This window comes from Piliocolobus tephrosceles, chromosome 5, assembly GCF_002776525.5.
Source record: "Piliocolobus tephrosceles isolate RC106 chromosome 5, ASM277652v3, whole genome shotgun sequence".
NCBI lineage: Eukaryota > Metazoa > Chordata > Mammalia > Primates > Cercopithecidae > Piliocolobus > Piliocolobus tephrosceles.
This window is the reverse complement of record NC_045438.1, coordinates 61,942,335-61,955,035: the sequence shown is the minus strand read 5'-3', so window position 1 is coordinate 61,955,035 and position 12,701 is coordinate 61,942,335. Positions and strand designations below refer to the sequence as shown.

Here is a 12,701-nt window from a genome sequence, read left to right as displayed (position 1 = left end):
AAAAATGAATTTGGGGCTATAGTATATTAGGCAGCCTAAAATAAAGGGAATGGCCAGTTACAAAACTCAGAAAATTTTGCTTTGTCTCCTTTATGATAGATCTTAGGTAAGATCGATTTTATTTATTAAGTTCAAGTGAACTTAGTAAGATCGAGGTTTAAACCGAGGTTTAAAGAGACAGTTTATTAAGTTCAAGTAAACTTAATAAGTAAACTTAAGAAATAAGATCAGCCTTATCTAAGCTTTAACAACTGTCTCTTTAAACCTCAGTTTTAACACTGTCTCTTTTTTCTTTGCTCCCAGGCAGTGAACAAGTGTATGACTTCTATTAGTTTGTCCTATAATTTTCTTAAAGAAGATTCTTGTCTGACTTCTGATAGTAATTCCTATACCAGCTTCCTATCAACTTTTGTTGCTGTTGTTCTTGTTTTTTTTTTTTTTTTATTATTATACTTTAAGTTCTAGGATACATGTGCATAACGTGCAGGTTTGTTACATATGTATACTTGTGCCATGTTGGTGTGCTGCACCCATCAACTCGTCAGCACCCATCAATTCATCATTTATATCATGTATAACTCCCCAATGCAATCCCTCCCCCAACCCTTCCCCATGATAGGCCCCAGTGTGTGATGTTCCCCTTCCCGAGTCCAAGTGAGCTCATTGTTCAGTTCCCACCTATGAGTGAGAACATGCGGTGTTTGGTTTTCTCTTCTTGTGATAGTTTGCTAAGAATGATGGTTTCCAGCTGCATCCATGTCCCTACAAAGGACGCAAACTCATCCTTTTTTATGGCTGCATAGTATTCCATGGTGTATATGTGCCACATTTTCTTAATCCAGTCTGTCACTGATGGACATTTGGGTTGATTCCAAGTCTTTGCTATTGTGAATAGTGCCGCAATAAACATACGTGTGCATGTGTCTTTGTAGTAGAATAATTTATAATCCTTTGGGTATATACCCAGTAGTGGGATGGCTGGGTCACATGGTACATCTAGTTCTAGATCCTTGAGGAATTGCCATACTGTTTTCCATAATGGTTGAACTAGTTTACAATCCCACCAACTGCATTGCCAAGACAATCCTAAGTCAAAAGGACAAAGCTGGAGGCATCACGCTACCTGACTTCAAACTATACTACAAGGCTACAGTAACCAAAACAGCATGGTACTGGTACCAAAACAGAGATATAGACCAATGGAACAGAACAGAGTCCTCAGAAATAATACCACACATCTACAGCCATCTGATCTTTGACAAACCTGAGAGAAACAAGAAATGGGGAAAGGATTCCCTATTTAATAAATGGTGCTGGGAAAATTGGCTAGCCATAAGTAGAAAGCTGAAACTGGATCCTTTCCTTACTCCTTATACGAAGATTAATTCAAGATGGATTAGAGACTTAAATGTTAGACCTAATACCATAAAAACCCTAGAAGAAAATCTAGGTTGTACCATTCAGGACATAGGCATGGGCAAGGACTTCATGTCTAAAACACCAAAAGCAACGGCAGCAAAAGCCAAAATTGACAAATGGGATCTAATTAAACTCAAGAGCTTCTGCACAGCAAAAGAAACTACCATCAGAGTGAACAGGCAACCTACAGAATGGGAGAAAATTTTTGCAATCTACTCATCTGACAAAGGGCTAATATCCAGAATCTACAAAGAACTCAAACAAATATACAAGAAAAAAACAAACAACCCCATCCAAAAGTGGGGAAAGGATATGAACAGACATTTCTCAAAAGAAGACATTCATACAGCCAACAGACACATGAAAAAATGCTCATCATCACTGGCCATCAGAGAAATGCAAATCAAAACCACAATGAGATACCATCTCACACCAGTTAGAATGGCAATCATTAAAAAGTCAGGAAACAACAGGTGCTGGAGAGGATGTGGAGAAATAGGAACACTTTTACACTGTTGGTGTTGTTCTTGTTTTTTAACCCTTCCACCTGAAATATAAGGCTGTGAGACCTTTCTGTTACCTTCCCTCATATGTGCAAGGGAGCAAACCTTTCTTATACCTCGTAGTAGTGTTATCTAACAGACAGACAGGAGGTGACACATGAATTCAGTTTTACCTCAGTCTCATAACCCTGGGCTATCACTGCTGGAATATAGTACAAACATTTATTTTAATTTTCTTTCCATTTTTCAATATTGTAAAATTGTTAGAATCCCAGTGAATTATTTCTGGAAGATTTGTGTTCTACAATACAGTTAGTTTTTCATAGAGCCCACCTGTAGAGTCCTTATCACTGAAAGTAGTCGTATTTACTGTGTCATCCGAGTTACTCACTCTACAGTTTTGCTTTTAGCTTGCATTTATCGTATTTCTCCTGACTTCTCGGTCCCTCAGTGGTTGTGTGAATTTCGTCTTGTTTTCTGTCTGCTCCCCTGCCAGTCTTACTTGGGACTTCTCAATGAAGTTTCTTGCTTTTGTTGTACTTTCATCTAGAATTTTCTCTACACCCACCTATAGAAGTGGAAAATAGAATTTTAAATAAATACTTTTAGTCTCACAATAGTCATTATTAACATGAGTTTTAACTTCAATATTTGAAATCCTTTATTAACATTTTTAAATGATTTTTTTAAAATAGTCTACTGAACAAAGGTATAATTTTTAAATATATTACTTGTATCACTTAGGTTTCAGTTTGGTTCCAGTTTTCACTATTAAAAATGTGATGTATATGTTATGTTACAAAGTGCTTTTTCATATGTGGTAGTGAATATTTTTGTACATAAAACCTTACAGGTTTTATATTATTTTATATTATTTTCTTAATGAGTTCCCAAAAGTAGGTAAAAGAATATGTGTTTTAAAAGCTTGTGCTATATATTATCAAATTGCTTTCCAAAAGAATTCTCTAAACCTACCCTACCGCCACAGTGTATAAAAGTCCTACTTCTCTTTTTTTTTTTTTTTTTTTTTTTGAGACAGAGTCTCACTCTGTCACCCAGGCTGTGCAGTGGTGGAATCTCTGCTCACTGCAACCACTGCTTCTGGGGTTCAGGCAAGTCTCATGCCTCAGCCTCCTGAGTAGCTGGAATTACAGATGTGAATGACCACACCTAGCTAATTTATTTTTTTATTTTTTATTTTTTTTTGTTCCGTAAAGATGGGGTTTTACCATATTGGCCAGACCGGTCTCAAACTCCTGGCCTCAAGTGATCTGCCTGCCTCGGCCTCCCACAGTGCTGGGATTACAGGCCTGAGCCACCATGCCCAGCCCTATTTCTCTTCATCAAAGATCCATATGATTGTTTTTCTTTTGTTTACTTGATAATCAAAATATTATATTTCCTTTTTTTTCAGATTTTTAGGATTTTATTTCTTTATACTAAGTTTTCTGTTAGAAAAGGGAAAAAAAAAGAAAACAACAGGGCATCAGTTTATGTATTTGGGGTTTTCATTGAGAAAGCATGACTCCTGTGTGGTGTTGCTGTTGTTATTCTTCTTCTTTTTTTCTTTTCTTTTTTTTTTTTTTTTAATTATACCTTAAGTTCTAGGGTACATGTGTACAACGTGCAGGTTTGTTACATATGTATACATGTGTCATGTTGGTGTGCTGCACCCCTTACCTCGTCATTTACATTAAGTATATCTCCTAATGTTATCCCTCCCCCACCCCTCCCCACAATAGGACCCGGCGTGGGATGATCCCCTTCCTGTGTCCAAGTGATCTCATTGTTCACTTCCCACCTATGAATGCGGTATTTGGTTTTCTGTTCTTGCGATTTGCTGAGAATGATGATTTCCAGCTGCATCCACGTCCCCACAAAGGACACGAACTCATCCTTTTTTGTGGCTGCATAGTATTCCATGGTGTATATATGCCACATTTTCTTAATCCAGTCTGTCACTGATGGACATTTTCGTTGATTCCAAGTCTTTGCTATTGTGAATAGTGCCGCAATAAACTTGTGTGTGCATGTGTCTTTATAGCAGCATGACTTATAATCCTTTGGGTATATCCCCAGTAATGGGATGGCTGGGTCAAATGGTATTTCTAGTTCTAGATCCTTAAAATATTGTATGTATTTACTGCAACTTGATTTTTCCGGACTACCAGTGAGGTCGAAGGTTTTTTCATTTATTTATGACCATTGTTTTGCAAATTGTTTATAGTCCCTTTCATTTACCTAATGGAATTAGTTTTAATAATTATTATTAGTTTAATTATCTGAAGGGTATAATAATAAAATCAATATGATAGCCGTTTCAAATAAGAGTACCAAAGGGAAGGAAGTAGACATTAACTCCATTAAAAAGATAAAAGGGAAAATAAGCGTCAGAAAGGTAGATAAGAATATTTAAGAAATGCAGAAATAATCACTTATTTGAGACACAAGATAGTGAGAAAATGAATTGGACTGAAATTTAATAGTGTGAGAGTTAGATCTTGTTCTATCACTGGCTGATTTGTAGTAAGACATAAGGCCAAATATTTAACTCTTATTTATAAAAGGAAAATAATATTGTTTCCTAATCACCGGGGGTGGAAGGCAGTAGTGGGATTGGTGGTATGGCAGTAAAGATTTTTACCACCGAGGATGCGGAGCAAGAGGAAAGCATAACTTATTTTTCTGAGTTACAAGACTATGGCCAGATGAGTTGGGGAATGGTGCTTACACCGAGACAAGGACCAGTGATACCTCTTCCCTCTCTGTCTACTCCTTCACCCCTCCAGACACATCATGAAATGCCATTTATGTAGACGTTAAGTCTCCTTTCAAAGTAGAAATTTACATTCTAGCCGGATATGTTTTTTATTATTGAAATGGAAACTTTTAACTTGGTATGAGCTTATAAAAGTCTCATTTTTTGGAAAAGTTATGTACAAAACACTATTCTGTACATCAAAGAGATTAAAGGTAAAATAACTCATGGGATTTGAACCTGTGATTTCAGAGATTCTACTCCAAAGCTGATTTTCTGCCACCAAGCTCTCTCCTCTGGCTGACAACATATTTTAATGCTAAAAAAATAATCTATGTGCAAATCAGCTAATAGCTAGGTGGTTGGTTCTGTTCTAGCCTATCATGAGAGTGAGTTGAGCATTTACATCCTTAGCTTGTTTGAAGAGCATGTTTCATGATGAATCTTTTTCTGTTCCCCAAAAGAAGTTCCCTATATTCTTTTTTTTTTTTTTTTTTTTTTGAGATGGAACCTCACTTTGTCGCCCAGGCTGGAGTGCAGTGGTGCGATCTCAGCTCATTGCAAGCTCCACCTCCTGGGTTCACACTATTCTCCTGCCTCAGCCTCCCAAGTAGCTGGGACTACTTTGGATGAAAAATGAAAATAATAAGTCTATCTACTAGGATGTGCCCTTTAAAAAAAAATGGGCTTAGTACTTTTTTATGTATTCTGTTATTGTACACACGAGTTGTAGTCCATAAACTGATCAGTGATCTAGCACTCTTGTGAGTATACCAGACTAATGTTACCAAACATTTATTGTGCTAGCACACCCACTTGAGAAAAAACTGAGTTGAGCTAACTTAGGTAGACTTTCTTTCCTTAAATTCCCATAGACCACTGAGGACCACATTTGTATGTAGCTACATACTCTATAATTAATTTAAGAAGTGCATTCATATGTTGATAGATATCCTTCCTTCCTTCTCTTAAGGAAATATAAAGAATGATTGAAGACTGTCCTTACTGTGAATGGTATTTTCAAAATAATAGCTAGATTTTATGTAATCTGCTTACCCTTTTTTATTATTTAATAATTTATATAATTTGATAAACTTAGCCCTGCCTGCAATATCCATTACCAAGAAGAAAAGGAAAATGGCTTCTGGATTTCCAAATGCATCATGTACATGTATTTTCAAGCTCTTAGAATATTTAAAACTAAAGTTTGATGTCTTGGCCAGAGAGGCTCTTAGTAATGTAATGTCAGTGTGCAAAATTCATCTTTTGAGAAACATTTTATGCTGGAGTCCAGCCTGAGCTTTGGGTTCTAAATATAAAAATATACCTTTGGGTTCTAAATAGAAATATATCTCAGGGGCCGAAAGCAGTGGCTCACACCTGTAATCCCAGCACTTTGGCAGGCGGAGGCAGTGGATCATTTGAGGTCAGGAGTTCAAGACCAGCCTGGCCAACATGGTGAAACCCCATCTCTCCAAAAAAATTAAAAAGTTAGCTAGAGGTAATGATGCATGCCTGTAATCCCAGCTACTCTGGAGGCTGAGGCAGGAGAATTGCTTGAGCCTGGTAGGTAGAGATTGTGGTGAGCCAAGATTGTTCTATTGCACTCCAGCCTGGGCAACAGGGTGAGACCCTGTCTCAAAAAAAAAAAAAAAAAGGAAGCAATATAGCTCAGGGCAGAATGATTGGTTCTGAATTAAAGAGATCATTTTTGACATCTGAGAAAGAAAATGTGAAAAGTGTGTATTTGTATTATAATAAAATGAATTTAAACAGCAAAATGGAGTTAATAATTTTCACTTTTTTCCTTTCAGGTTATGCATTAGACCCTTCATTAGATAATCATCAAGTGTCTGCTAAATATATTGGTTCTGTAGAAGAAGCTGAAAAAAATCAAGGTAATTTATTTGAAACATTTAATATCAAATATGTACACATCTATAATTAGTGTCTTGCAGAGTGACTTTAATTAGACAGTAAAAAATAGTATTTAGCACTTGGTTTTTTGTTTTTTTTTTAAGTTGAAACAATGGAGCAATACATTTTAGAGCAATATAGTTCAGAAATGTTACAGTTTAGAGCTTGCTTTTGCCACTTACTAGTTGTGTAACCTTGTAGAAAAAATAATGGTACATATCTCTGAGTTATTTTGAATACTTGGCACCATGCCAACCCTGTATAAATCACTCAATAAATTATAACTAATGTGTAGATAATTTTGGCAATTGACTTCTCAACATTAATGTCAAGCTTCATTTTAACGGAGTAGAAATACTTTATTTGGTAAGTCTGTGAAGATTGTCTTTGAAGAGTAGCTTTGAAGGCTGAATTTGAATATGTGTTTTAATGTATGTTTGTATTCATATTCATTTTGTACTTACAATAAGACAAAACATCATACGCTAAATGCTAGCTTGTCACAAGGCTCATCAGTCCATTAGAGTAGTATCCATAAAATGCAATTAGAAAAGTAATTTGCTGGTTGCATGGGACACTTCTGCTTAGTAGCTATAGACCCTATGTGATCAGGCTGCTCTCTGTACATGAGCTAGATTATTGTTAAAATAGAATTTTAACAGGATTTTGCTATAAAACATAGTCTGAATTACTATAGGCAGACATTTCTTCTTTAAGCTAGACCTCTGTAAGCCCCACCTGAAGGTAGCTAGATTCTTAGTTAACTTGTGACTATGATTCCACAAACTTTCTTTTTCCAGGTTAATGACTATACACAGTATGCCACCTTCTATTAATCAAATCAAAATCTCAACCAAAAACACCCTCCTTCTCCTTTTCTTTTACTGTTAATGTTAATGATACTAGAGGTGAAGTTGAGACTAAAGTCACTTGGAAGAAGTACCACTTCTGGTGAAACCTTATTTGATTTACATTTTTGCATTATAAGTGAAGTGAAGATAAGTTATTAAGTACTTACTGTAATTTAATTTTGTTTTAAAATGATAAATTACAGTTTATTCTTGCTTCCAAAGGTCACTTTATCATTATTTAGCCATAACGAGTTCCTGAGTTTTTTCCAGAAAGTCATACAAATCCACTGACACGGCTTTTTAATTCAATAAAAGGCTTGTGTGCCATTGTAGGAATACATATTTGGGTCTTTTCTTCAAGTATGCAGTATTAGAATTTGCAGAATATTGAATTAGTTTTATTATCTTTGCCCAGAAGGTTGAATCCCTTTTTGTGTAGCATGAATCAGCGTATGTGGTAGATTCATGTAGCTTGTTTGTTTTTTAATAACTCTGTGGTCACTTGAACAATCATCTTTCTTTAACCATATAAAACAAAATTAAACATATGTTCATATTTCTTTAGAAAATGTACATCTCTCTCTCTCTCTTTTTTTTTTTTTTTTTTTTTTTGGTTACCATAGGTTTAACTGTATTTGAAACTGGTCAGAAGAAAACAGAAAAGAGGAAAAAGTTTAAAGAAAATGATGCATCCAATATTGATGGTTTCTTGGGACCATGGGCAAAATATGTGGATGAAAAAGATGTAGCCAAACCTTCAGAAGTAAGCTTTGATGTTTTTAATTGTCAGTTCAGGTATATGCTGTATCTCTATGAAGGATATCTACATTAATAAACTTGATATTTCCTTAGAGAACCAAATGACTCATCAAAATTTTTCTGCCTTTAGTTGATTGAAAATATACAATAAAATTTATTTTTCTTTGGAATATTTTTATTTACCTTTTTTGCTGATTTGTTTTCTCTCATGCTTTTTTATTGAATTATAATATTGAACAATTTTCATGAAGATTTCCTTGATATTGCTATTAGGCTGCCATGGTAGCTGCTCTTCTGATACTAGACATTCAGATAGTAACTACAAAATCAGCCTTCTATGACACTAGAATTGATGAGAAGTTTTATTGATTTATGAATTTATTTAAAATTTTAAACAAATTTTATCTCTATGTGTATTTTTAAAACTACTATAAAGTTTGTAAAGGAAATGCTCTGCCATTCCCTTCCTCACCTCCTAATCTCACTGTCTTCATGAGCCAGAGAGTGTTCTAGGTGCCAGGCATACAGCAGTGGACAAGATCAAGAAAATCCTGTCCTCATGAAGCTTATATTCTAGCTGTTACTTACATCCATTAAATCTATATTTATAATAATAGAAGTAAAGAGGTGATATCTAAGATGAGTAAACTTATGCTACTATTATTTATTTATTTTAGATTTTATCTGTTGTTGACTTCTTTGTTATTATAGATACAGATTTACTACTACCCCATCTTCTGTCCCCAGCTCCTCCCAAAAAAGTTGTGTCACAAATGTATAGTCATCACTTACATCCTTAGGACTATGTAAAAACAATTAACTGAAAAACAACATTATGTGCTAAAATTCAGTTTCCATTCTGGAACTAGATTTTCTGCTTGCCTTGTCTTTTTACTTGTATAACTAGTACAACATGTTAAAATTTATTTCTAGGTGTCAGAGAAGGATGAGTTTTGAAAACTGATTTTGTATAGTTGAAAAGTATTATCTAGTATCCATTATGTATTTAGTACCATTTTGTAATTTGTGGAAGAGGTAATCAGTCTCTGCTTATAGAAGACTTGAAGTTGGCCGGGCCGGTAAGCCCAGCACTTTGGGAGGCCAAGGCTGGCGCACTGCCAGAGCTCTGGAGTTCGAGACCAGCCTGGGCAACACAGTAAAACCCCATCTCTACTAAAATAAAAAAAAACTAGCCAGGCATGGTAGTGCGCACAGAGTAGTCCCAGCTACTTGGGAGGCTGAGGCAGGAGAATCACTTGAACCCGGAAGAGGGAGATTGCAGTGAGCCGAGATTAGTACCACTGCACTCTAGCCTGGGCGACAGAGCAAGACTCAGTCTCAGGAAAAAAAAAAAAAAAAAAAAAAAGTGTTGAGCTTGTTATCCTGGGAACATACTTGGACCAGATATGTAGACCTCATTATAAATAACTTATAACACCAACTATAGGTATAATGAGGTTCTAGAACATTCACTTTAAATTTCACTCCTTAATTTTCTTAGGAAGAACAAAAAGAATTGGATGAAATCACAGCAAAGAGGCAGAAAAAAGGAAAGCAGGAAGAAGAGAAACCTGGGGAGGAGAAGACAATCTTACATGGTAACATATATTTTATACATCTTCATTTTTATGAAAAACCTTCATATTTACTCTGTTAGCTATTCATACAATATCATTACCCTTACTATCAGCTGTTATAAAATCATTATGTTGAGTATAATTATGTTAGACAATTTGTATCCCAAGGAAATTACAGCAGACTTCTGTATACTGATATAGGAGAAAAAATAGCATGATTAATGATAGCCACAGATAATTTTTTTCCAAGTGTTAATGAATTTTATTAAATGGTAGATAAAAAAGAAACTTGAATAGTCCACAGTCTATTCTTTCATAAGATAAAGTTGACTCTTTTGGTGTATTAATAGTACCCCAGTCATTTTAACTATTTTTAATGAAGCCAAATACTCAGGTATCCACACAGTTCATAACCGTTATTCAGCGATACTCAGAATAAACTTGGATTTTCATGTGAAAAGATAGAGATTAAGGCTGTCATACTTATTTTGACTTGTAGAAGGAAATGCATATTCACCAAAATAAATCATAAGTATTCTAGAATGTACCTGTTGGTTAATAATTAGTTATATTTAGGAACTTACATAGTGATTATCTAAAACTGTAAAGAATAACTTAGCACTTACATTGTTGCTTATTCTAGTGTTATATTACATCAGATATTTAGGTTTGATGAAGCCATATTTCATTCTTCAAGCTTCAGTTTTATCTCCAAGGAGTCTATTCAGTACTATGGTGCTTAAAACTATAATAACAATAATATAATAACATTTATTGAGTACCCACTCTGTGCCAGGCATGCTGCTGATTGCTTTATATACAGTATGTCATTTAATTCTCACAGGTGACTTTATTGTAAAATTTGTGATGAAAGCAGGAAAAGATAAATGAAAGGGAAATGGAAGGGCATAAAAGAGGAAAGCAGGGGAAAAGGATAGTTGATATATTTTGTTTTAACTTCCTTCTTAACGTGTTTTATTTCTGCTTCTTTACCAGTGACTCACAAGGCCCAAGTATTATCTTTCCTTGCTATAATTATGCCACAGTGAAGTCTTTATAGATTACTAAGATGTGTAAGTGATGAAAAGAAGTATAGATCTTATCTAAAGGTCTATAATCTCTGGGTATTTAGGAATTTCGAAATACTACCTCTAGTTGTAAATGATAGCAGTTATTTTAAGCACTTATATCTTAGCTGACTCTTGATCTTTACATCATTGGAGTGTTATTACCTGAACCTTAATATGGAAGATATCCCTGTGAAAAAAATGTTATTTTTAAAATATAAGTTTCATGACTATGGGTTGTATTTGTTTATTGATTTTCTTTGCCTTTTTGTTTCAGTTAAAGAAATGTATGACTATCAAGGCAGGTCCTATCTTCACATACCTCAGGATGTTGGTGTTAATCTACGGTCAACTATGCCACCTGAGAAGTGTTATCTTCCCAAAAAACAAATTCATGTGTGGTCTGGACACACGAAGGTAAGCAAGTTGGTTGTTTCTGTTTACTGTAATGCTATTATAATGAAGCCAACATAAAGTTTTAGCTGTTAATGTGGAACATTTAGTATTTCTGGTAAAGGTACAGGGAAGTCAAATTGAATATAATTCTGGGTTAGGCTTTGGAGGTGCCCACACATCCATCACAGGTGACTAATCAGTCTTCAAGCCATCTGAATTGGCCATGATATAGCGTTCATGATTTAGTGTCCTGCATCCTTGTAGCCAGGCCTTTTCCCACAAGCTCCTGCTACAATCTTCTTCCTTTTGGGCACCAAATCAGTGGGTAATGGGCTGGTACTAGCACCAAGTCTCCTGCTTAGTTTCAGTAATTTTGCTTTAGCTCTGTGGTTATCACACTTCAGAGATTAGATGTGCCCTGGTTTATAAACTATGGTAATTTTTAAACTAATGCAGAGATAAGGTACATGAAAATTTTTCATGTTGATATTCTTTGTCATATGCACCATTCCAACTTGTAATTTCCAACACTTTGCAAACAGCAAAGGAACTAAGGAAAAAGAGGAAGAGAAGTGGGGGCAGTAGCAATTTGATTGACTCAGGATTCCATTGGGTGAGGAACTCAATATTAAAGGTTAGAAAAAAAAATCTTCAAAAGCTTGGTGTCAATAAGGTCTGCTCTTGGAATGCTAATGAAAGCTATTCTGGGGTGTGATTTTTGGAATGAAAAATAGCAAATTAGGCTGCTTAATATATACTGTCTTTTCTTGATGCTTCATTTGAGCTGATCTTTTGAATGTTTCTGGTTGATAACTGTAATACCTTTTTATAGGGCGTCAGTGCGGTCAGATTGTTTCCTCTCTCTGGCCATTTATTGCTGTCTTGTTCCATGGACTGTAAAATTAAGGTGAGTTTTCAGTAACAGAGTCGGAGTGCTGCAAAGCTAGTTCTTTGTTTAAATCTATTTGGTTAATTATAAAAAAAATTGGGTTTGTTAGGCAATTAGAAGCTAATTATTTTCTCTTAGATCCTGTAAATGCAGCAATTTATGAACTACTTCCAAACATAAATTCCATATGGCTCTGTGGTCCAATTAACTAGGCTCCCCCCCCTTTTTTTTTTTAAGATGGAGTCTTGCTCTGTCGCCCAGGCTGGAGTGCAGTGGCATGATCTTAGTTCACTGCAAGCTCCACCTACTGGGTTCACGCCATTCTCCTGCCTCAGCCTCCCAAATAGCTGAAACTACAGGCGCCTGCAGTGGCTAGGCCGCTTTTTAAGCCTAGAAAACTGATGAGAATGTAATCCAATCATGTTGGCTTTGGACATATAAATAATCACTAATCATTATAGAGATTTTGTATATGTAGTAGTTTATTTGTTTCTCCAAACCTTATGAAATAGAGAGGACATATGATAGAAATCCTATTTTTAGAAAGTAGAAAATGTAATTCATC

At 35.2% G+C, this 12,701-nt stretch overlaps 1 protein-coding gene across 1 annotated transcript in view; it reads left to right on the top strand.

Annotated features, from left to right (window-relative positions):
- CDC40 (cell division cycle 40) overlaps positions 1-12,701 on the top strand; it is a 51,676-nt gene that overhangs the window by 20,225 nt on the left and 18,750 nt on the right. Inside the window, exons 4-8 of the mRNA XM_023206021.1 lie at positions 6,495-6,578; positions 8,072-8,211; positions 9,709-9,805; positions 11,129-11,268; positions 12,080-12,154. Coding sequence (XP_023061789.1) covers positions 6,495-6,578; positions 8,072-8,211; positions 9,709-9,805; positions 11,129-11,268; positions 12,080-12,154 — 536 coding nt within the window. The remainder of the gene's footprint in view (positions 1-6,494; positions 6,579-8,071; positions 8,212-9,708; positions 9,806-11,128; positions 11,269-12,079; positions 12,155-12,701) is intronic.